This window comes from Microcebus murinus, chromosome 25, assembly GCF_040939455.1.
Source record: "Microcebus murinus isolate Inina chromosome 25, M.murinus_Inina_mat1.0, whole genome shotgun sequence".
In the NCBI taxonomy this organism is placed as follows: Eukaryota; Metazoa; Chordata; class Mammalia; order Primates; family Cheirogaleidae; genus Microcebus; species Microcebus murinus.
Genome location: NC_134128.1, coordinates 15,708,857 through 15,734,541, shown reverse-complemented (window position 1 = coordinate 15,734,541; position 25,685 = coordinate 15,708,857). Strand labels below are relative to the sequence as shown.

The window sequence follows — 25,685 nt, the reverse complement described above, 5'->3', positions numbered from 1 at the left end:
TTCTTTTTCATTAATGTTAGCTGGAGTGTAACAAATTAAATGAAGGTTACAGCCTACCTGTAATTACAATTCCATACCACCACCACATGCATTCTGTGCTTTTATTTTATGAAAAAGCTAATTTAAAATCTACATTAAACTAAGGTGAATACAAAGTCTTAGTGAAGAAGGCCTGCTGGTCTCATTTATAAAAACATATGGCCACTGTTGTCTTTACCCTTAAAATTTCAGGAAGGGCACTTCAAATGGCTTCGTGTTTGCGTGTTTCAGCGCGAGAGCATAGGAATAGACTCTGGCATCCACTGTAAGATGTTCTTCAGCTACCAGAGCTGCAGGAGGCAAAGAATACAACACAGGTAATGCAGTTAACGAGAGATAATATGTCTTATCATTCAATCAATATTTACTTAAGCAACTACTATATGCCAGTTTCTATGCCAGATGCTGGTGATACAATTATGTTTTGCTTTCGAGCATCTTTAAAGGGAGAAGAAAGGCTATGAAAGCAGGATTACGTTCCCGGCATGGGACAAGAACATCAGGGATAATGATTTTATGTGTTACAACAGCAAAGCTATAAGTTTACAGACCCAATTGTTACACTTCATTTATAGCTCAGGGAGGGCTTTGCTACCCACTACATGGTGATTACACATTATCTTATTTAGGGACTCGTGTCTTTTTCACTGCTGGGAGACACCCCTTTTCCCCCCTACAAGTTAAACTGTGTGCGCGTTAGGAGGAGAGGTATACTACCAAGAATGAGGTCTCAGGATCGTGATTACCACAGGTTTTTATGAGAACTTCTGTTTCACTCAGATGGAAGTTGTCAGAATTTAAGTCTATCTCCCAGCCACTTGTTTGGGAACAAGCTCAGAGACATTTTGGTCTTTGAAGGCGGATCATGTTCTACTCATCTAGACATGGCAGGTGTGTGCTGAGTGTTGAATGCTATTCTTTGTAGCACTGTGGTCTTAAGTGCCTTCCTTACAACTTCTCAAATGTTACCTGATTAAAAGATTTGATTACTATAGTTTGAGTCCACGAAAGCTAGTCAATCTGGCTCTTTTATCCCTTCCTCTTTGTACAGATAGCTCTTTCTCCCTCCTCCCCTTGCTCTATTCTTTTCTCCCTCTTCTAAGACCGGAAGGGAAGTTAGGCAGAAGGGAGAAGGAAAGCACTTTTTAGAAGTGATACTCTTCTAATAAAAAAACAATAAAAAGACACAGCATATAACATTTAAACACTGGCAATTCAAGTGCTTTGCCTACATTACCCCATTTTTCCACCGACTTCCTCGGAGGGGCTGTTCAAAGTGGTAACTAATATAGTCACCTGAGCCTCAAACCCAGCCAGGCCTGTCAGTAGTGTTGCCACGGCTTTCTCTGAATAAATGCCAATAAATTACTGCATCTCTTCAGTATGATTATTTCTAACTCTGGCTTTGAGACCTGGAGGTGGGGTTTACCCTAGGTCTAGTTGATCAAAAGGTAAAGGGGGAATGGAGGCTATCCGGGCATCTGAAATCACAGCAGCTTTGGAAAGACCCACTTAATTTTTCAAACAAATAACAGACATTTTAAAATCAAGTGCTCTGCTTATGAAGTGAAACTGTAAGACACTGGTACTCATGGAAGGACATTAGAAAGTGTTCTCAAAGCTTCAGGTCAAATTTTGGAGAATTAATTATAATACTTAAAAACAGCAGAAAATTTAGGTATCAATTACCTGAAATACAACCAACAAAATATCCAAATTATGGGAAGCATCTGCTGTTTTCTAAATGAGTGACTGGGATGTGCCCAGCCAGCAAAAAGGAAGTCCCTGTAGGGCCCACGTCCTATCTTTGGTGCGGTATCTGCCCATCTAGTTGTGTCACATGTGGACATCTCTCCGTGTAACTTGACTATTTTTTACAAAATCCCTATGAGATGAGCCAGCCAAGAATCACAATGTAACCACATGACCAGTGATTTACTAAGGGTCACATAGCTCGTTAGTTTGGTTTTCTATGCCAGCACAGCAAGTATAGAGTAGACACCTCAAATATTTGTCAAAGGAATATTGTTAACCTCTCCTTTTACATTCTTCACAAAGGACCATCTGACACACTGGTTTATTCAAGGAAAAGCTAAGAGACAGCTACTTACACCTTTGCGTCACTACAGACTAAAGACTTATAGACTGCCTCGGGGCAGTTAGGAGGACATAACCAGTATTGTTATTGATTATTGATCATACTGATTATGATCATACTGATTATGATAATGATCTTGACCATTCTGTAGGAAAAAAGCCTCTAAAACTGTCACTTGACACAGAATGTTTGCTCGTATTTTCAAATCTCTGCCACCCCGAATGGAGAATTAGTATTGGTCAACTCCAGTTTTACGTCAGTGTCTAGGCATTTGACTTCAATGCTATGTAGAGGATAAAGAAATGGAGTTATATTTAATACCCCACTTGCTGGGGATGGGCACAGGGGAAAACAGAGGGAATTGGGTGACAATCTTGAGAATGCTTACCATCAATTCTCTTCAGCAGGTCATTCTTTGGTAATGAAATTACTTCCACAAATTCTAAACAAACAAAGTACAAGTGAAAACAAAGCTAAAGAACAAGGGCCTGCCTACCAAAACCCCCCCAAACGTCTGTAGCCATTACCACTACACTAAGCCATATGGTCAGCCACTGCGGTTGAATAACATACCTCCGTCCCCTGAAAACAAACAGAAGGAGAATGTTTTAGCAAGGTCTGGAGTGGTCATACATTGGAACACTTTTATGCAAGACACATCGCAAAAACTGTAAGAATTTACCAGAAACCTGGGTCTCCGCTAAGTTAATTTACATACATAGTAAAAACAAATTCTAACAGTACAAAGTTATTGTTCATTAAATAATGTGTAATGGCAAAATTTAAAGCATATTCTATAATTCTATAATATGTATACAGCTTTTTGACATATATATCTGTATATGGTGCAATATATCTATATGTATTAATATATATAACATACAAAAATTTACCATTTTAACCATTTTTAAAGGTACAATTCAGTGGAATTAAATAACATTCACAGTATTATGCAATCATCACTGTCCACCTCCAGAACTTTTTCATCATCCCAAACAGAAACTCGGTACCCCTTAAACAGTAACTCCCTATCCCTAGTAACCTCTATTGTACTTTCCATTTCTAGGAATTTGTCTCTTTGGGGTACCTGCTATGAGTAGAATCACACAGTATCTGTACCTGGTTTATTTTACTTAGCACAGTGTTTTCAAGGTTCATCTGTATTGTAGCATGCATCAGCAGGTTTCATTCTTTATGGCTGAATAATATTCCACTGTGTGTATGTACATAAACTTTGCTTCTCCGTTCATCTGTTGACAGACACGGGCTGTTTCTGCCTTTGGCTATTGGCAGTGATGCTGCTATGAACATGAGTGTACAAGTATCTGAGTCCCTGCTTTCAATTATTTTATTTTATTTTTTTTTTAGGATAGGGTTTCGCTGTGTCTCCCAGACTAGAGTGCAGTGGCATCATCATAGCTCACTGTAGCCTCGAACTCCTGGGCTCAAGCAATCCTCCTACCTCAGCCATCCTTAGTAGGTAGGACTACAGGCGTGTATCCCCATGCCTGGCTAATTTTTTTATTTTTTGTAGAGATGGGGTCTCGCTATGTTGCCCAGGCTGGTGCTTTCAATTCTTTTGAGTATATGCTTAGGAGTGGAAATGCTGGATCATATAATTCTATATTTAACTTTTTAAGGAACTGCCAAACTTTTCCACAGTGAGTCATATGTATATCTGCAGTTCGAAAATCAAGCATTTAAAATTAGCTGCAGTGGGATACTGAAACATAGATATAAACTAAAAACGGTGAGACTGAATCACTCATACGTGATTTACTGTAGTACATATAAATACCCCCTCTTTAAGGGGGTGAGGAAGGACATGGAATTGACAGTGGCATTCAAGCTTTTTAATCTGAACTTGCTAAGAAATATTATAGAGCAAAGAATTTCCTAAGAGCTTCTCTAAATACAGAACTCAATAAGGAATTATGAATAACCTACTGCCCGTAACAATTACGCCATTCTTTTTTTTTTTTTTTTTTTTTAGTTTGTGCGAAGTTGATGTAACAATTACGCCATTCTTACAATATACATGAATAAAGCAACTAGGGCAATTTAGAAGTTTCTCACCGTTTACTATTTAGGCCTCTAGCTCATATTACTAAATGGGAATAAACTTGGTACAGAAAACACAAAAATGTGTAATTTAATATTTTCTATAAAGAAGGATAAAGATCAATGTAGTGAAAGAAAAATGCCAAAACACACAAGATTGGGAAACTAGACAAATGTACATAGTCTAAGAAAGACTAGGATTCCTTCAATGAAAGACTATCGTTGTTTGAACAAATCAAAAGTCAAACTAGTAGCAAGTTAAAAGGTATTTAATGCAACTCTTCCACCTTACTCATAGCCAACACACACCTACCTGGCTTTGGCTTGGGTCGTACGTTTTCTGCATCATCGCCGTTAATGGTTACTGTCACGATGTGTGTGGTACAGTTCGACAAACCTGGGTCCATACACACAACTATGGAGAGAGACGACAGACCGTCTTACACCAGTCACAGGCTTCAGTCCCTTTTGTCATTTGTTTCACTACTTAAATGTCTTAGGAAGAAGACAGGGCTCGTGATTCACAGTTGGCACAGAACTGACGCAGGAAACTACAGTTCTCATGTTCGGTCAGCATATGCTGCAGGACTGCAAAGCATGGATGTGCTAAGTACTCCTATTTTTTCCTAGAGTTTCTGAGTCAAGTCTGGTAAGTCTGAAGGGTTAGATGGTTACTGACAAGTTATCAAATCCTTTCACCATGTCAAGAAAAAAACATCATCTGGCAAGGAACACATGGACGAGGTGGTACATGATATAGCCTGGGGTGTGGGAAATTCTGAAAGGCAAATTAATCATTTCCTAACTCCCCCCCCCAACTATAGGTCCTTCTTGACCCAACTTACTCTCATGGGGAGGAGAGATTCACTCACAAATGGTGACCAACCCTAATCTAGGATGTCTCTTAAGTGAATTAGCCAAAATAAAAGCCATGTGAATTCTGACCATAAAGAATACCCAAATAATCAATCCCTTTATACCTAGAGGAGTCTGTTGCTCAGTGAATTATCAAGAGTATGTCCTTAAGTGCACACCTGGAGAGCAATACCAACCTGGAGAGCATTCAGCAACGTCACCTTTGTAGCCAGTTTCTTCCTCAAGCTCCCGAAGAGCAGCTGCTTCTGGGCTTTCGTCATCATCTATGAGACCTGCAAGTGCAAATCATTTGTAAGCTGGGACAGGGCAATCCAATTTTCTTTGAACCTCTCATTCTTCTAACACAGTTGCTGCTGAGCTACATTAGAAGAATCAGAGCACTGTGAAAATATTCTTACAGATAAAACTGACTGAGGCTTGGAACTTCTATAGAAAAAAAAAAAAGGGCAAAAAATTAAAGCCCTGGGCAGGTTAAGCAGGTTCTGATAGGCATCGTGTGCTTCTCTCATTTAGATCGGGGGCTTTTCATGGCCATCTCAACACAGCTGTGCACAGTGCAGACAGCATCTGGGAGGATAAGTGACACAGTGGCGACTATCTGGCTTAGGTCTGGAGGCTGCTGTGTGACTATAGCACAGGAAAGCTTATAAGTTTTTTGTTTCCTTATATATAAGATGATGACAGTATTACCTATCTTGTCTTCCGCCCTCACAGAAAAATACTGGGACCAAGTAACAAAATGCTAGAGAGGAACAAAGTGAGGGAGGGTTGGTGGATTTTAGGTGGCTGTGCCCACTGTGAGCAGGAAATAAAGAGAGGCCAAGTGTGAGGAGATGGGCAACTACTCACACTATTTTTCCTGAAAGGAGTAAAAAAATGTAAAGAAAAAGTAAAAGGTTAGTTGCTCTTAATATTATTAATTTCTTCAGTAAAATGGTAAGTAAATGATGCATTCTCCTGAGCTCTAGGTCAAAAAAAAAAAAAAAGGAATAAAAGAAAAAGAAATGGTAAGTAAATGAGACAAAATAATTGTTAACTATGTTACCACAAACTTGGCTTTCAAAATACAAAACCAACATCACTGATGACAAATGAGATTTCATCTCTTCAGATGGGAACAATCCAATAAAGGTCTACAGTAATATAGGGCATTGAATTCTGGACAGCTTTTCTGAGCAATTGGAAAAATATTCTCATGCAGATTCAGATAATGTCCTCAGCCTGTTTATACAGGGCAGGCCAAGCTGCCTTTTCCATTCATGGTTTTTAGAGTTAAGAGTCTGGCCTACTTGTCATTGTAAATTTCTTGTTAGAGGCAGATCGCTAGTGACAGAAAATGCAATAAGCTGACAAATTAGGGAACAGCAATTAGAGAGGCCAGAAAGAGCGCTGCCAAGAAGAGGGTGGGCCGGCATGGAAGGGTGGGCTCTGCTACTGTGCCTTACGTCACCTACATGGGTTCACCGGATCCCTGGGGCCTGGTGGCTGGGAAGAGCCTCTCTACAGAAACGGTTTTGTTTTACTTTCCACCACCCAAACAAATAAAAAGGTGTTAAAGACCTAAGCTTTGAGGCCGGGATCCTAGCACTCTGGAAGGCCGAGGCCAGCAGATCGCTCAAGGTCAGGAGTTTGAAACCAGCCTGAGCAAGAGGAAGACCCCATCTCTACTAAAAATAGAAGGAAATTAATTGGCCAACTAAAAATATATAGGAAAAAACAATTAGCCAGGTATGGTGGTGCATGCCTGTAGTCCCAGCTACTCGGGAGGCTGAGGCAGGAGGATTGCTTGAGCCCAGGAGTTTGAGGTTGCTGTGAGCTAGGCTGATGCAACAGCACTCTAGCCCGGGCAACAAAGTGAGACTCTATCTCAAAAAAAAAAAAAAAAAAAAAAAAGACCGAAGTTTTACAATTCTCATGCTTTGCCTGAGCTCAAGCCAATGATCCCAGAGAAGCAATGTGATGTTACTATGGTCACTCACCTGCAGGGAATTCAAGGCAGTAGCCACCCATCGGTGGCCGGAACTGTTTCACTAGAACAATGCACTCGTAATGAAGAGTCCTCTGCAGCACAGGGATTACCGCTACACCTGTCACCAGGGAAACGAAAACAAGGAAATCCTTCATGAAAGGTCAGTAATGCCAGCAATATCCTTAGAGCAAGCTAACTAAAACCCCAGATTTTAAGAAACTCTGCATCCAAAATCTACCCTATATTTGCCAGTAGCAATAAGAAGTTAACTTAATCTACAATATTGGCAGTTAACCTTGGAAGCTATTCTCATTGAAAGACATAATTGAAAAAACGAATCACATTTCTATGTTGTTTGAACTTTTTTTTAAATCAAATGCTCGTTTTAGTTGTCACAGTTTCTTAAAAATAAAATCAAAACTAAAACAAAACATTTCACACAAGGTTAAGGACATAAAGTTTCAGTCTACACTAACCTTTACATGGGAACCATTTCTTACCATGCAGCAGCTAGGCTGTTGGTGAAGTTACAATGACTTATGTTCTCTTGGATTTCCTTTAAGCAATAAATCAAATTACATTCCACTGTTTGTAATATATGCTAGACTGACTGTTTTAGGATCTTCCAAGTTACTCGGTCTCATTCAATACAAAAGAAAACAAAAAACTACTGGGTTCTGGAAAACACCAACCACCCGGACGGAGCACTCAGCTCATCCTAAAAGCTTTTCCATTAGTTAAGAACATCAGCTGGAGCACAGCTACTCTTGTTTGCTTCCAGTGAAAACAGAAACCAGAACAAAATGGAAAAATAAGAAAGACCTATTGCCCAACTTCCCCTAGACCAGAGGTGATTTTCAGGATTGTTTCTGGGCTCTTTGCAGTCAAAGCATTCATGCCTGGAAGGGAAAGTGAACTGAATGAATAATCTTTTCCCAATTCCATTTCCTTATCAACTTACAAAGCGAGTGGCCAATAAGCATAAAGAAGTACCAAATAATTTGTCCAAACTAAAGGCTCTCACCTAGATCCTTTAAATAGAATACAAAGGATTTCTAGGAGTCATAACAGATCTTGACACAGCATGGGCCTTCAAAGTATACTGAGTTATGTTTAGCTATAAACATTAGTACATCTTCCCCTCAAAAACACTGTTCTGATAAAAAACAAATGAAACAATAAAACAATACACTGTTCTGAACTTAAATTGAGCCAGAAGTTATGCATAAAGAACACTTGCTATAGTTACATAGCATTGCAAAAACTATTAGGAGACTTAAAGGTAAAAGATCATAATTGAAGATCATAACTCTGCTCTGAGATCTTGGTTACATTAAAAACTCTCCTATAATCACGTGCTAACTTCCTTTACAAAGAGTTCTTATAGGTTTGTACTCATACCATCAGCAGACTGTCCCTTCCTGGTTGTGCGTTTCACTGTTTCCCAGGTTCTGTTCAGGCAGAGAAGAAAAAAGTCATTAGTGCAAAAGAGGAGAATTTTCTTAGGTTTTCTCGAGTACAACCAGAAGTTCTTAAATGCATGCAATGCATGCAAATGTACTAATGATCAACAAGACTGCAACAATAAAGATCTGCATAGAAAAAGCTACCTGTGCTCTCTATAGCTTCTGAAAATTATCAAAGAAAACCATCACCCTAATTCTCTGGGTGCCAACCAAACAGAAGCCTGCAGAGCATTTGAGCTCTTCAGTTTGGATCAGAAGCCTGTGGGCAAGCAGCACAGTTGGTGGTCACAGCTTATTAAGCAGGTGATGCAAATGAAGCCCACAGAATCCCAGCCCTATCTCTAAGAACAGAAGTTACTGTACACAGTGTGAACTATTGCCATAGTTATTGATATAATTTTGACTTTTAAAGTATGTGACCTAAGACATACAATTTAAGAAAGTAGAATGTTTCCATTTATTAATCGAGGAATTATTAAATTTAGGTAAGTGCTCTACTTTGCATGTGGGAGACCTTATCTAAAGGGAAAAAAATGGTTCCTGGAGGAAAAAGTGAGTTGAATAACAGCAGATTCCTGCTCCCTTTTCTGGCTTTATTCCTAGGTAGGTATTTGTTTCTATCTGTTACCTAATTCAGTTATTTGGTAACATCTGTGCTATTCTACTTCCTCTCCTAGGAACACTGGACAGAGCTGTAGGGAAAATTCACTTACTAAAACAATTATGCAGTTTAAAGGGAAAGGGCATATAAGGAAAATTCCCCCTTCATCCTCTTGTCCCTATAACAGAAAAAGCAGTGTGGAGAGAGGGGAGTGGAGAAGCAATTCTAGGGTTGCTTCTAAAGGAAGTAAGACGTGTGGGTGACTCTGGGGATTGGGATAAAAAAGGGTCAACATCTGCATCTCAACAGGAAGAGTTATATAAGACCGTGACTCTGAGGAATCCTCTTGCTCATTCTTTTTATCTAGTTGTCCCTAAAATTTGAACCTTGCTACATCTCTATAAAAAATTTCAGATATTTAATCTGGTTTGAAACAAAACAGGAAAAAAAAAAAAAAGAACTTTCTGTAAATTGTAGATCTTTCAGCACTATACCCAAATGCTAAAGGGCAAATATGTCCAAATGAACCTAGGACGATCAAACAGACTACTATGAGAGCTCACAGCAGCCCGGCATTCCTGTTAGTAGCAAGAAGCCAACCAACAAGCAATGCTGGTGACAGTACAGACTGCAAGAGACAGAACACCTTTCAGCACAGCTCGCTCTGCTCCCTCTTAAGGTTAGTCCTAAAGACTGAAGAAGAGCTGGGGAAACCACTGATGGTCCCATCCCAAATACACTAGGAATAAGGGAAACAAAAAGAGTAGCATCATTATAGTGGTTAAGGTAAGGTAACTAAGCAGTAATGAGCCATAAAATAGAAATGCATTTTCAAATATACTAGAACAAGAATGCCCCGTGAGAGCTCCAAATCCTAAAGGGACTCCGAGAGATGTACAGCTGATTGGCATTCAGAAAATCTCATTCTCTACCAAAGCGACAACCTCCTGGAGACTGTTTTCTCCCTTGTAAAACTTGGCAATGAGTATGTTATCTCCAAACCCTCTTGTAGCCTTAGAACTCTGCTTCCATTTAAAGCACCCATTCTTCAGTCTCCTTTGTTACAAGAAAGCCTGTTTCCCTTCTTCCCTCTAGTTCACCAACTCAAGAGGCACAGAAGGGTAACAAAGGATGACATCAGCATTCTCTCGAAAGTTAGCAAAGGGACATACTGCCAGCATTTTTATGCTTCTAAAATTAATTCCATATCCTCTTCCATGAATGTGACAGTGGAACAAAGGATTCTCTAGCTGCTGTTTCATCCCCTACACACGGCCCTCCGTACCTGTGGGTTGTGCATCTGTGGATTCAACCAACCGTGGATCAAAAATATCTGGAAAAAATTTGTCTGCACTGAATATGTACAGACTTTTACTTGTCATTGTTCCCTAAACAATACAGTGTAACAACTGTTTATACAGCATTAGCCTTGTATTAGGTATTAGAAGTATCTACAGATGATTTAAAGTATATGGGAAGATGTACATAGGTTATATGCAAATGTGCCACTTTATATCAGGGACTTGAGCATCTGTGGATTTTGGTATCTGCAGGGAGTCATGGAACCAATCCCCGTGGCTACCGAGGGACGAATGTGCAGGTCGAGTAGTCCCTACCTGAAATGCGTGGGACCAGAAGTGTCTCAGATCTTAGACTTTTTCGGGTTAGGGGTTATTTGCATTACCTGTATCATGCTGGCCTTTTGACATTTTCAATTATATTTTTACACCTCAGAGCAGAAGAGAAGCAAAAAGACACAGTGAGTAATGCACACAGGTCTTAGAGCCTTTGGCACATCTGGCCTGCTCATGAGCCATTTTATTCCGCACTTGCATGGGGGAGTCTGGGCATGCGTGGAAAGGATGGGGGCTGGGAGGCTCCTTAGGGACACAGAATAAACTGTGTTGCATGCCTGTGTTTTGACTGCGACCTGTCATATGAGGTTAGGTATGGAGTTTTCCACTTGTGGCATCATGTGGGTGCCCAATAAGTTTGGAGTTTTGAAGCATTTTGAATTGTGTATTTCCAGATTAAGAATGCTCAACCTGTACATACATGCTTTTATATCAGGTAATAGATAACACATTTGATAAATGTATAAATCATGGTGTATTGGAAAGTGCAGAGATTCGTTCTTCAAAGCTTGATATTAGGGTATAAAATACGAGTGCTTTACATAAGACCTCTTTGAAGGCCAGGAGGAAGACCTAGGTGTGGAAGAATGGAGGTGAACATGCTGTAAACAGGCTGTATAATAAATACAGTAATTTGGTAGAGACTTTAGAGCCCACTCCCAAATTGCTGAAACAGACTCTCTGGAAGTGAGACCCAGACATGCGTATTCTAGAAAAAAAGCACAAATGATTCTGATGCACACCCCTGATTAAGAAATGCTGGAAGGGAAGACAAGTCAAATGAAGAGATGAGCTGTGTGATTAACCAACACATATTCTTTAGACTAATTAGGGTTAAGGGCTATATTTTGCATTATAAACCTGGTTTTATAAGAAAAAGAGACCCAAACACTATCACCATAAATTGGGTTCCACTCTGTATCCATTTTTACAAATATAAATACGTTGGAACATACTTTGCTCACTAAGGCGTGGGCTTTGCCACATGTCTATATTGGGTTTGGCCTGTATCCCCTACCTATTCCATAATAAGTTCCACACATATCAAAGTCACTTGACACTTTAAATGAGAGTTACAATCTTCTACTGTGTCCTTGGATCACAGCATGAACTGCTTTTGGGTGGGTTGGGTTTTCTTGTTGTTGTTTTTTTTTTTTTTTAATTTACTTACTTACATACTTACTGTTATACTGGCACCATCAACCAGGTTTGTTGGGTTTTAATTCAACAGTACTATATACATCTTAATATGTTTCCATAGCTCTCCAACATTGAGTTTTATTAAGGTTTTTGTTAGTTTAGTAAATACAATTAAAAGTTGTTTAGATTACAGGCAAGTCCATGTATTTCACCTTGATGATAGATGTATTTCCTCACAAATGGTGTACTCCGATCACTTAGCAAAGTACTTGGAGTTTTTATAATAATGAATTTAAATCATGTAATCTAGACACTAAATTTAGTTATGTTTTCTTATTTTATCATTCTTTTTGTTCCTTTTATATTTCACTAAGTAAATACTTAATATACTTTAACACATTACTTTTTTATGATAGTTTATAATATTAAAATATTACTAAACAAAAAATCTAGAAAAGAAAAAAGGTTAATCACATAGCTTCCATTTTTTTTTGCCATAATTTTCCTTCTAGCCTTTTCTTACACATTACTTTACAGCATTTAAAAAGCATATATGCAATTTTCTATTTTTTTTATCAACTTATTATCTTTTCCCATATTGCTAGCTTGTCATCATAACCTGATGTTATACTTGATGAGAAGCAATCATTATCTGTTTCTTAATGGCTGCATAATTTTTACCAAGTAGCTATACCATTTAACGATTAGTTCCCTGTTTTTAAGACCTTTAGGCTTTCAATTTTTCTGTCTCTTAAATTTTTGAGGAACATTTCTTATACATAAATCTAACGCCAAATAATAGATAATTTCTTTAACACATTCTTGGAAGATGGGATTATAAGGTCGAAGTAAAATATCTTCATGGCTATTGACACATATTGTGAAATATGCTTGACAAAATGTTTTTTTCCAATTTACATTTTTGTTTTCTTTTTCGTTCTTCTAATTTAGAGATTAAAAATTGGTTTTACTAGAAGAAAGCAACATGTACTATTATTCTTTCACCTTAACAGCTTAAATTAGGTTTGGCCTAAAAGTTTTAGGTCTGCACTAGTCTACCGAGGGAAAATGGTGTTAAAATAGGTTCCTGATTAGTTACTGTAACAAATTTACAACACAATTTTATTCACAGATTATCCGAACAGTTTATAAATGATCTGAACAGTTTAATAATGGAAAAATAGCTAAATTAGATTCTTTATTTAAAATAGTTTACAAAAAAGGATCCAACAGTCACTCAACAGAGACCCCAAGAACCCAAATACCAAACAGTTTATAAGAGAAAAAAAAAAAAAGTTTACCTAGTTTTACCAGTAGGATCCATGTAAGTTGTTTTTTCAAGCTTGACCCATTTTCCTTCTGAAATTAACTAAAAGGATATCAGATAATAAGTTGGGAAACTTTCAAATGAAGTTGTTTTTTATCTAAAAGGGTTTTTTTCCTTTCAAATTTCCTCTATGTAGCCCTCCCAATAACCATGTCCCCCCCCCCATAATTTGTGGGTAAGTTTTCAGTTCAGAGTAGGTACTCAAAGTTGTTTTTCTAAAGGGTAGTTCTGCTTCTTTTTTGGAGTTTTTGAGGTGGTACTAAAAGATGAAAAGAAATGACAGTCTGAAAACTCCTGGGGGTGGGAGGGACAGGGGTAACTGGAAGGGGGCACCAGGGCTGAGGGGTTTTCTGGGCGCTCCTGATGTCCTGTCCCTTGATCTGGGTGTGAGCCACAGAGGTGTCTTTAGTATGTAAAGATTCATCATTGTTATTTTGCTGTCAAATGGTCACACACTGGAAAAGGTGATGATGGGGAAACCAGGTCAATGACTGGATTTCCTATCAGATACGTGGGTGTCCCACCCAATCTGAGACGGGCATGCCAGGGTCGTTCTGCCTGGACATTGAGGAGTTTCGGTTACCAGGACTAACTTACCTATGGCACTATACTGAACTGAGAGGAAAGTTTCACTGTGTACATAAAGCAGTAGCCTTTTTCTTACTATCCTATCTTTCACTTCTTGCCAGCAGCAACCTAATAATTATCAGCAGATCTGTTCACAGACAACAGGGAAAGATTTTAAATCAAAAAGAATTCCAGAAAGGTGCCAAGATCAGAATCCCAAGATGAAGGATTTAAAATTTATCCATTGCAATGGTTCCTGCAAGAAGAGACTTTTAAAGCTAAATTGAATAACACGCAAGACATACATTGGTTCTAGAACTCACTGGATTACAATTTACAACTTAGGTTTTTATTGTTCTTTTACATGTCAAGACCATAAATAACTAAGATATAACTAAATATGAAATATTTAAATCCTAAAATCCACATATAATTTATTATTTTATTCAGGGAAAAAGTTAAGAATTCTTCTAATTAAGAGCCAAAATCCACTTACAGACTCAAGTTCAATAATACATATAATCAAGAGGGACATACTGCCACCCCCACACAAGAGCAAAATGTACGTGAGCCCAGAAAAGGGAGTAGGAAAAATCCCTAAAAACCATCTTCAAGAATGAAAATCAATCATTGGAAACAACAGATGATAGTCTACATATTTCTTTAAAACTCAAGATTTATGTGGGAAGGGGAAAGAAAAGCGCAAAGTAAGTTATACCTCCTCTGAAATAATAGACTGTTTGGTATTCTGAGAAGAATCCGTTGGTTCTTGGTTCTCCATTTTCAAACCAGTTAGCTTTTACAGTCCTTAGGTGAGAAGTTCACGCTGCAAGATAATGAGATTTGTTTAAGCTAAAATTATTTTTTTGAATTAAACATTTGTCTATAGGCCCCTAGTCAAAGTACTTAGATGGCAAAAACAATTTTTTTTTTTAAGAGACAGAGTCTGGCTCTGTTGCCCAGGCTGGAATGCAGTGTGATCATAGCTCACTGTAGTCTCAAACTCCTGGTCATAGGCGATCCTCCTGCCTCAGCTTCCTGAGTAGCTGGGACTACAGGCCACTGATATTAAATACATTCACATTATTGTGTCCCATTTACTTTTAAGTTTTGACATATATCAAAATCACAGTTACACAGAAAGAGTTAACTAGTACTACAAGGTCTGTTATGAGAAGAACAAGACACTATCCCATTTGTTGTAAGCTACTAATTCCTATTTCTTGGTTAATTTCTTCACTTTTGGACTTTGTCTGAAAAATATTTTTTTTCCTACCCTCATAGTTGATTGATAATTCTGGCTGCATACAGAATTATAGGCTGAAAACAATTTTCTATTAAAAACCCGGAGGCATTGCTCAGTTGTCTTCTGGCGTTGCTATTGAGAAGTCTGAAGCTATTCTGATTCTTGATCCTTTTTCCATGTGGCCTGTTTTCCTTCTCTGGAAGCTTGTATTGATGGTTAGTCATGTCTTCAGGTTGATGTTACTGTCACTCAACTGGCTCCTTTCACTCTAGAACCATCATACTTTCTTTACAGGGAACTGTCCTCGAATTGCTTCACTGGTAATTTCCTCCCCTCTATTTTCTCTATTCTCTCTTTTAAGGACATTATTGAGCTGTTGAGCTTCCTGAATCCATCCTCTTTTATCTTTTTCACTGCTAATCTCCCTTTCCTTGTTATTATCTACATTTCTCAATGGCTACTCTAACTCCTCACCACCCTTCTGTTCCCAAGGTCTCTGACTACCCCACCTCTTGACTCTAGCTTCAAAGAAAATACAGACCAACCAGCATCCACTCTATTACCAACTGTCTTAAAGGAAAGTGTCTTTGCTCTTTGTTTCTTCTGGGACCCAAAATCATAACTATACTACCCATCAAATCTTCAATTTTTACCCAAACAGCAAGTTTCCCTATCCTAAAATACAACAAACAACACAATAAACTATATTAATTAAATTAAAACAAACGGTATTCATCAAGTGCCTTGAAAAATCAAATACCTGGTTGCCCATCTCAGGTAGCCTAGCTAAACACCTTGTGGCAGACCTGTTAAAGGTTAGGTGGGTGCTAGGACTGCCACACTGGGCAGAACAGCCAAAGTCCCTGCTCTTCTGGGTCTCATTTTCTAGTGGGGAGGGAGAAAAAGTGAGGAAACAGAATTTATGTCAGGTGATGCTAGGTAATCCACATAGATACTTAAATACTTAGAAACAGTCATTGATACCTAGATCCCTATTAAGAGAATAGGCAGTTATTTCTTTGAAGGTATCCCAGAGCATAATTTATTAGATAAACTTTTATCTGGCATTGGTTGAGACAGTTTATAGACAAATAGTATAGGCAATCAAAGTAGCATGCCAATCCAAATGAAAACCAAAGATGGACAACCAGCACTCTACTACCTGTCTCTACCTTGCATGCCCTACACCCAAAGAACTCCAGATTTTTATCTTCTAGATATCCTTTCCCTTCTATCAATAACATATACATCAAAGGAGAAGAAACAAAAACTTTTCCTTTAATTCTAACACCTAGGAAAAAATAACTTCTAGGCAACCAATCAGTCCCATTTAGTGCACAAAATAATCTGTCTAGAATTGCACAAAATACTTAGACTAAGTTAAATTTCTATCTCCTTTTTAAAAGTGACATTCTAACCCCAAATTGCTTTTCTGTGTATACCAGAACTTCTGAAAAGCAAGGAACTGCAATTCTCTATAGTATAAACACTACCAGAAGATATTGGTAACCTCCATGTTTCTTTATAAAAAGAGTTCTTAACCTAGATTCCCAGAAACCCTAAACAAAAAGGTCATAGCACATAACCCAGAAGAGCAGAGTGACACTCCCCTGACCTCCATGTGAATATCTTGATGGGAAAAGCAGGTCAACTAGTCTAAAAAGCTTAAAGGCACTTAAGCTATGTGCTAGGTTCCCTTTTGTATATGTCTGTATAGGTTCCCTCAGATTTTCAAAAGGATTGTCGGCTGCCAAAGTGAGAAAGTACTATAGGTACTCTGAAGGGTAGTTCCTCGTCTACTACTCTTTATACGATTGAGTTCAACTCAATTACAGAACAGTCCAAAGATCAATTGAAAGATCAATCCTCCGTCAGCACATTAAGTTTTAAAATTTAAGCTAGAATGTTGGAGAAATAGGGGGAAAAAAGCTACGTAAATTTTTTTTAAGTGGCAGACAGGGCTGGTCCTCCCTAGGGTAGTTTTCTAGAAGGCAATTGGTCCCCCAGGGACACAGTGTGCTGCAGCAATCCGCTGACAGCATAAATGACAAAAAATAAGTGATTAAGGAGTGCTTTCAAAAGTACATTCTTTACTATGAGATTCCCAAAATGTTGCAGGAAGACTATAAAAACACCTCAAAAATAGTACTGAAACAGAAAAGGAATATTATTTTTAGCACCATTTCAAACACAGAAGGCAAATGGTGCCATTTGGGGGCTAGTCACTACAAGAAACCTGCTGCAGGAAGAAACAGATGAGGTTTAACTTCCATGCTTCATGCTGCTCTGTCTCCACCACTATGGCAGAGCCTTCCTCAAGTGACTCACTGCTATCTCAAGATTTTAAAGCAAAGTTTAATTTGAATTTTATCCACTTCGATTTAAGGTCTTCTACATATTGCCAATATGTGTATGTTACAAAAATACACACGTCCATGATGTTGCATGTTCTACAGTTTCATTCATGAATGTCCTCCGTCTCCAAAGTCACCAACTGTTTTAATTCACATAATCCATTTTAACTCAGTTCATTTTGAACACTAAAGGTCTATGGTGGGTCAGATGCATAATTTTCCAAGGTACAAAAACTCTAGGGAGGGAAAATGTTACGAGATTCTTGCAACTCAGAGTTCTTGCACAATGGTGGGCAGAAGTCTTTGCCAGCTTTGTGAGCATGGGCAACTGAAATGTCTGAGTAGGTACTCAGCACCGACAGACCTCTGTTCATGCCCTTGAGCACCTTAGAGTTTAGCAAGCAAATCAGAAGGGCAACGCCTGCCACAGAGATAACACATTAGGATGTTTTAAAGGAGTGACAAGTCACATCCACTTGGGAGGCAGGGAGGAAAATGATAAAGATTTTTAAAAGGTAGTCTGATATTAAGATGTGATTTAGAAACCAAGAAGGCAGGGAAGCGTTCCAACTAGAAGGAACCATATTAATAAAGGCAGAGATACTAACTGGGGCAAGGTTGAGAAATTTCTATAGTTTGACAAGCTTTGTGGTTCTTAACCTTTTCCTGTACCCCCTTCTCCCACCCTCCCCTTTAAAAAACCCACATATAATGGATGACGTTAGCATTTGCAAACACATTTATTTCCAAAGGCCATACACCGATTGGGCTGGATCCCTGCTGCCTAGTTTTGGAGTTAGGCAGCAAGTACAAGCCTCTATTATTTAAAAGGTAAGATAAGTGATTAATTTTTCACAAACTTGAGTATTTCAGTATTAGTAGCAACAGCTGGAAAAGAGTTCACCGGAGTTAAGATTCAAGATATTAAACCAAGAATTCAAAAGCCAGGTTGTGAAATTTGTACTCAGGCTCATTATTCAATTATTACCATACCTGAATCCCCTGGAATCTGTTGAGGGTGCAAAGTGAAGCAAAAATCAAAACAAAAATTATATGTTGGCTAGTCTCTCCCTGATAAAAGCTGAGTATTTTAAACACAGCAATACTCAGCCAAATAAAGGATGTAGGAGCTCAGCTCATAAGCAGAGCTTCTGATGGACAGGAGCATGAGTTTCCATTAAACTTGGAACAGTTTAGTAATTGCATAGAGAACTCAATAAGGCAGTTTGAAAGAAATTTAGTAGGGAGGGGATCAATTTCTTGCAGAAATAACTTATTTTATGATTGTGTTGTTAAAATCAAGCATCAAATTAAGCATGTCTAAGATGCCATTCTGTAACAGAAGGAATGGCCTGGAAAAAAAAAAAAAACAGGCAAAAATATTTTCTGTCCTTTAAAACATCCTCCACTCTTTTTTGAGAACTAAAGCCTGCATCCCTGCCTCAGGCCACCGTTTGGAGGGGTAGAGTAAGTCTCTTCTTTATTTGTGCAACAGGAGATGGCCCAGCCTGGACCTGGTATAGGGAGGTCCTGGGTGGAGGTGGCGAGATTGCCCTTAGCAGAGATGGGATGATCACAATCAACTGTAGTTGAACAGTAATTGCCTCAAGTTGAGAACCCATCCTTTAAAAGCTCTGTATTTTTGTCAATGTTCAGGAAATTTGGATTTTGAGAGGAGGTCTACCATTTTCCTCCTTTGCTGGCAAAGTAATAAAACTTCTCTTTCCTCCTCCCCAAATCACTTGTCCTCGTTCTTCTGATTTGGCCTCATGGACAAATGCCCAATTTGGTAACAATTCTATGCTGTGGCAGGCTGATTACACAGTAAAGCCACCTACCTGATTTATAAGGAGCAAAGAATCAAGTAATTTGTATAGTTATATTTAATAATTTTTATTATAATTCTAAAACTTAATTTTTTTTTTTGAGACAGTTTCCCTCTGCCACCTGGGCTAGAGTGCCATGGCGCCAGCCCAGCTCAACCTCAAACACCTGGGCTCAAGCAATTCTTCTGCCTCAGCCTTCTGAGTAGCTGAGACTATAGGCACACGCCAACACAGTAATCTAATTCTTTGATTTTTAGTAGAGACGAGATCTTACTCTTGGTTTTTGTTTTTTGTTTTCTTTGAGACAGAGTCTCGTTTTGTTGCCCAGGCTAGAGTGAGTGCTATGGCATCAGCCTAGCTCACAGCAACCTCAAATTCCTGGGCTCAAGCAATCCTACTGCCTCAGCCTCCCAAGTAGCTGGGACTACAGGCATGCACCACCATGCCCGTCTAATTTTTTCCATATATATTAGTTGGCCAATTAATTTGTTTCTATTTTTTTTTATAGTAAAGATGGGGTCTTGCTCTTGCTCAGGCTGGTTTTGAACTCCTGACCTCGAGTGATCCGCCCGCCTTGGCCTCCCAGAGTGCTAGGATTACAGGCGTGAGAGATCTTACTCTTGTTTTAGCTAGTCTTCAACTCCTGAGCTCAAACAATCTTCCCACCTCGGCCTCCCAGAGTGCTAGGATTACAGGCATGAGCCACCATGCCCAGTCAAAAATTTCATTTTTAGGCCGGGCGCGGTGGCTCACGCCTGTAATCCTAGCTCTCTGGGAGGCTGAGGCGGGCGGATTGCTCAAGGTCAGGAGTTCAAAACCAGCCTGAGCAAGAGCGAGACCCCGTCTCTACTATAAATAGAAATAAATTAATTGGCCAACTGATATGTATATATATAAAAAAAAATTAGCTGGGCATGGTGGCGCGTGCCTGTAGTCCCAGCTACTCGGGAGGCTGAGGCAGAAGGATCGCTCGAGCCCAGGAGTGTGAGGTTGCTGTGAGCTAGGCTGATGCCACGGCACTCACTCTAGCCTGGGCAACAAAGCGAGACTCTGTCTCAAAAAAAAAAAAAAAAAAAATTTCATTTTTAAAATATAATATTTTGACGGATCCTTCTTTTGTTCCATTTATGGTAAAATTTTGGTACTCACATCAAATGGATTCACTTAAGTAATAATTTCTTTGCTGACAGTGATCCTCAGATTAATGAAGACTTCCTGTATTTGATTTGGTAATGATGGAAAACCACTGAAAATTTTGTATGGGTTTTCTTTTTACTCTTCCGGCAGGTGTGGGGGTTGGGTGGGCAGGGAGGGAACCAACATTTACTGAGATTATGCCACTTGGTGATTTACGGTAATCATTTACCAGGTGGTTTATAATCATCACATTAAATTCTGGTTGAGCAATAGTGAACTGAGTGTAATGGCCCCTGGGAAGGTTAATTGGTTACAGCAGTATGGTAATGAGACTGGCAAAGAACTCCCTGTAACAGTCCAGGCAAGAGAGAACACAGATTTGGAATAAGGTGGTAGCAGTGGCAAGTTTTTAATTCCTTGAAGATGGGAGTTTATTACTTGTCCTCAAACAGCTTCTAGGAAAGGGGTAATCCAAGCTAATTCTAAGAAGATGGTTTTAAAGGAGGTTGGGACATCAGAAGCAGAAAGGGGTGGTGCGGTGCTCAAATTTGGACACACTTGAGTTTGAGATATTGGCAAAATATCCAAGAGGAGGAAACCATTATTAGATAGTTGGAAATACTAATCTAAAAGGATTAGTCATGCTACGAACTGAGAGAAGGAAATATGTTTTTTCATTACTTAATTTGGAATTGCACATAACCCCTTTCCCCACAATCACTTGAATACTGACATTTCAGCATGCATGAGAAAAACAACTATTTCCACTGTTGCAAAGGTTTTATTGAAGAAACTTGATGAATATACTACATAGCTAAGTAGAAGACAAACATGGTGGTTGTTTAAAATATAGTGAAAGCTAATTTAGCTGTCTCCATTCAAATTACTTGAGTATCTCCTGTTTGTAATGTCAAATTATTAGATGCTAGATGAATGTGTAACAAGTTACTTAAAACCAACTGTAATACTAAAAAGTCACTGAACACACTTCCAAACTAGATAGCCTGAATAAAAGCTATCTATACAAATTCCTTCCCCATAGTGTCTATAAGTTTACAAACTTAGCTGCTTCTCTACAAATAAATAACAGCTATTCCAATTTGCAACTGTCTCAACCTCCACACTCAAATGTCTTCTGGACTGGTAAAGTATTGCTTCTTCCAGAAGGACCATGTTCCCAGGATCTATTTTCTCCCATACAGTTATTAATTCCTATCTTCAACAGAAAATACCTCACCCAAATGTGCCCCGATCAATGCTAACATTTCCTTCAGCTGCAACTTTATTTCCATGTCAAATCAAAATTGCAGTAACCTCTTATGTCCACCACTAAGTCTGTCTTAGATCTGTAATTGGCCACATTCTACAAGCATATATGGAATATCGTACTGCTTCTTTCCTTTAAAACAGAAAGGATTGTGTAATCCTGGATCTAAGAAGTACATACTTACAAATGAAATACTACCCTCCCTATCCCAAAACACTGCAACATTATAATCTATTTACTTCTTCTTCAAAAATGTATCCTTTAAAACAACGCTCCCAACTAACCACTTAGCCAGTAACATATTTTAGAAAACAAAAACAATGTATATTCCTAGGGGGAAGAGTTTCTAACTCCAAATAAGCAGAAGATTCAGTTTATTATCCTAATGAATAGCTTTCTAAAGAGACCTGCAGTTGATGGAGTTAATTTAAAACTGCGTAAGTGGACCAGTAAATATGTTCAATTTTAAGGAGAGATCTAAAATGTGTGCTCTTAGACATAGGTGCCTGGGACAAGCCCAAGGCTTGTAATTCTAAGAAACACAACTAGACTTTAAAGAAGTTTCTCAGGAGCTGGTGGTTTTTTCTTTTTCTTTCATTCATTCATTCATTCATTCATTCATTCATTCATTCATTCATTCATAGATAGTCTCGCTCGGTTTCGCAGGCTAGAGTGCAGTGGCATCACTGTAGCTCACTGCAACCTCAAACTCCTGGGTTCAAGCGATCCTGCAGCCTCAGCCTCCTGAGTAGCTGCGTCTACACGCTGGCACCACCACGCCCGGTTAATTTTTTCTATTTTTGGTACTGACGGTCTCGCTCTTGCTCACGCTGGTCTGGAACTCCAGACCTCAAGCGATACTCCTGCCTCGGCCTCCCAGAGTGCTAGGATTACAGGCGTGAGCCACCGCACCTGGCCTCTCATTCTTTTAAAAAACCAAACAAAATTGAATTTTGTAGGGTGACAGGAAGGAACAGGAGTGGGGAAAAAAGAATGATATTAAAAGTCCGATTAGAATTCTTCCAGTCGTAATGACTCCATCAATCACTGCAGGGATACTGATAAAAACCTGGCTTTATTTTTCCAGGCTGATTAACTTTTGCGGGGCCGGACTAAATGCAATTGACGCTCAAAGGTGGCAACTCTAGTTTTTCCTGTGCTTTCTCAAATTTACCTCCTCTCTTTTACCTCCAAAGTCTAACCCTCCTCCCCCAGTTCCTACAGGCGGGGTTCCTTCCCTCTGTCTCTCCAAACCCTCAACCGCAAACCGAGCATTCTACTCCTTTCAGGTGTCGCTACCGTTACACTCAAACTACTCCCAGTAGCCCAGGCTCTTACACCCCAATCCCTGGCTTTCCTCTCGCGCTTCCGCAGCGGTCGCCCCCTCGCGTGCCCAGACGCGGTCCCAGCCGCACATTGGGAGACACGCGCGCGGCTGCCCGCCCTATCCAGATGTGCTCCCTCTCTCCTTCTCCCTCTCCTGCCCAAAGAGACCTCGTACGGTGATTGGCCCGCTCCCAGTTACTTACTGGGGGTGAAGAAGGGAAGTGGGAGGAAAGAAAAAAGGACAAATCCGAGGCTGCAGTCTCAGCAGATGCCAGTGCCACGGCTGGAAGCACCGGCGCCTCTCGCGGTGCTAGGACGATGTGCGCGCGCCCTCCCCTCGGCACCCGTAGAACCTCCGCCTCTTACCTAGCTTCAGATGATTACCTTCCGGGTCAATGTGCGTCTAGGCCGGAAAGGAGTCGTAAACGCTTTAAAATTCCTTTCTCAACACGGCCGCAGTTCCTCTTTCGAGACCAGAATTCTTTTTGTGTGCATGCATGCCAAGAATACGCTCCACGATTCTCCTTCTCCGCTTTCTTTTCTCCTACTTCCTCCTTGTTTTATGGACCGGAAGAGTCCTTGAACCAAAATAGCTCGGCAGGCACTTCCGGGACTGGAGCCCAGGGTTCCGGGAGAGCGGAGGCAGGAAAGGGATAAGCACCGGCGGCGGCAGCTGGAGGATGAAGAAGGAGCATGTGCTGCACTGTCAGTTCTCCGCGTGGTACCCGCTCTTCAGAAGCCTTACCATCAAGAGGTAAGATGGGAGGGGTTAGGCCGGGCCAACTGGCAAAAGGGAACTGCGACATTTGGGCCAATACTATCTCCAAAAAAAACCAGCAGGCCTTCTTCCGACTGTATGGGAGCGACTGTGTCAAGATGTCGACTTCATAATGGTATTCGAGGTGGGGAGGTTAATGAAGGAGGGCCGTGTTTGCCGTGCGTCCTGTTGCGGGCCAGGGAGTGTGGTGGGGAGGTGGGAGGGTAGCTGGTTGTTCACTGGGGGTTGGAGGTGGGGTGAGTCGTGGATTAACCTAGTTTAGGTTTGGGAGTTCACCATCACTACTTTTGGAAAGGCTACAGGCGCAAGGTGATCTGGAGAACTGGGTGGTCTGGGCTTTGCCACTAACTAGCCCACCGAGTGACTTAATTGCTCCCTTGGGAGGGATGTGGTAGTTTGGGGGAGTTTTTGGTCAAAGAAGACATAATTACTATTAGGAGAAATAAATGCAACGATCTGTTGTACAGCATGATGACTGTAGTTAATGACGATATGGGTATTGTATTCTGGAAAAAAAACGCAAAAATTAATTGTTCACACTGCAAAGATAATCATGTGAAGTAATGCATTTGTTAATCAGCCAGATTAAACCATTCCACAATGTATATGTACTTCAAAACATCAGGTACACGATAAATACATACAGTTTTATCTGTCAGTTTAAAATATGTTGTGGATAGAAAGTCTGGAGTTTGCTGTTATTGATTTTGTGCGCTGACATTTCAATCATTGATGATTCATTATATAATTTTTTCATTCAGTAAAAATCAAATATATACTTTACAAAATAAATTGTGCAGTTGGCTTCGAATTGTGGCAAGTTAAACTGCATAAGAAAAAATTTCAAGTTCTTAAATACTATTGGAATCTTTGGGAGAACCTTAGATTCACTGTACTTACACTGTCATTTGTTAGCTTTATAAGAGTTAAGTATTTGGGAAGGCTTATTTGTAATCAAACAATAGACATTTAAAATAAAATTGAATACTTTTTTTATAAACAGAGTTTAAATTTTTAAACTTACTTTTAAATTCCAAAGGCTCACTTGAAATCGATTAAAATTTAGTTAGATTTACAAACAGAATAAAAATTTTAGTTGAACTTAAGGGCCTGAGGAAGAACTAGGTTTTGAATGTGGAATTGTAACTTTGATGCATCAAATATTAATTTCTAAAACTGAAATGATCCATTAATAATCTTTTCTGTGCACAAAACCCATTTGTAATGTTCAAAAAAATTTGTGCCATAAATAAATAACGCATATTATAATTTGATATTTTATTGACTCTGTAAAAGCAGGCTGTAATCTTTTTCACTTTTTAAAAATATACACCTCAAGATCAAATTAATAGCATTACTTTGCTATTATGTATGGCATAATTAGGTATGTATAGCAGGAATTTTTGATGATTTATTATTACAGGGAAAACCACTAATTATCTCATAAGTTTTTAAGTGACTTCAAGTATGGCTTTGCCATCTTTAATTATGATTATCTGAAACAAATTAAGCTAAAGCATGCCCAGTTAAGCAGCTTTGTATCTGTTGATTAGCTGAATAGAATGCGACCAAAACACATCCAAACATATCATGAATTCTTAGCCTAAAGTGCTTATTGCCAACCAAAGATTAGTTTCCAGATCTTGAGTCTACTTTTGCCCTCTGTCTTAGAAGATGGCCCAATGCTATTAATCATCTGGTTTATTTTGCTGCTTTTTCTGTGTTGTGCAAATATCTGCTGGTCTCTTATTTAAAAGACACAGAAACATTGTGCTCACTCTGAATTATTTTGAGCTTGTTGTTTTCATATTGTGATTTCCATCTGGTTCTTTGGATTTAGCTGTTTTATGTTCATTTGTTTCTTTGCCACAAAGACCTTTGTAGTAATTATGTAAACTGCAATATTTATTCATATTATTTTAATTCCTTGTCTGCTTCAACCAAATGTACATCATTAACATTTGCCACTTCGT

General features: G+C 39.2%; 2 protein-coding genes across 3 annotated transcripts in view; one reads left to right on the top strand and one right to left on the bottom strand.

Moving 5' to 3' along the window:
• Positions 1 to 87: 87 nt before the first annotated feature.
• NUDT5 (nudix hydrolase 5) lies at positions 88 to 23,434 on the bottom strand. 2 transcript variants are annotated; one of them, XM_075997463.1, is made up of 8 exons: positions 23,301 to 23,434; positions 14,497 to 14,604; positions 13,186 to 13,253; positions 8,445 to 8,494; positions 7,054 to 7,161; positions 5,251 to 5,346; positions 2,526 to 4,613; positions 88 to 329 (listed from the first exon to the last, which is right to left on the bottom strand). In XM_075997463.1, exons 2-7 carry the CDS (start codon positions 14,557 to 14,559, stop codon positions 4,468 to 4,470), a joined length of 531 nt encoding a protein of 176 aa, XP_075853578.1. In that variant the 5' UTR covers positions 14,560 to 14,604; positions 23,301 to 23,434; the 3' UTR covers positions 88 to 329; positions 2,526 to 4,467. The 2 variants fall into 2 exon arrangements, with proteins under 2 accessions (XP_075853578.1, XP_075853577.1); XM_075997462.1 differs by lacking the exon at positions 23,301 to 23,434 and adding an exon at positions 23,138 to 23,286.
• Positions 23,435 to 23,528: 94 nt separating this feature from the next.
• The window catches only part of CDC123 (cell division cycle 123), a 45,534-nt gene continuing 43,377 nt past the window's right edge, over positions 23,529 to 25,685 (top strand). Inside the window, exon 1 of the mRNA XM_075997461.1 lies at positions 23,529 to 23,688. Within this exon, the coding sequence (XP_075853576.1) occupies positions 23,615 to 23,688 (74 nt within the window). The 5' untranslated portion in view covers positions 23,529 to 23,614. The remainder of the gene's footprint in view (positions 23,689 to 25,685) is intronic.

Excerpts from the sequence above, each read along its gene's own strand:
- NUDT5 (XM_075997463.1), bottom strand. The coding sequence starts at position 14,559 with ATGGAGAACCAAGAACCAACGGATTCTTCTCAGAATACCAAACAGTCT. Across the intron at positions 8,495-13,185 it reads GATCCTACTGGTAAAACTAG|AACCTGGGAAACAGTGAAAC; the intron begins GTAAACTTTTTT and ends CTGCCTGAACAG. Across the intron at positions 5,347-7,053 it reads CTGCCTTGAATTCCCTGCAG|GTCTCATAGATGATGACGAA; the intron begins GTGAGTGACCAT and ends TTGCACTTGCAG.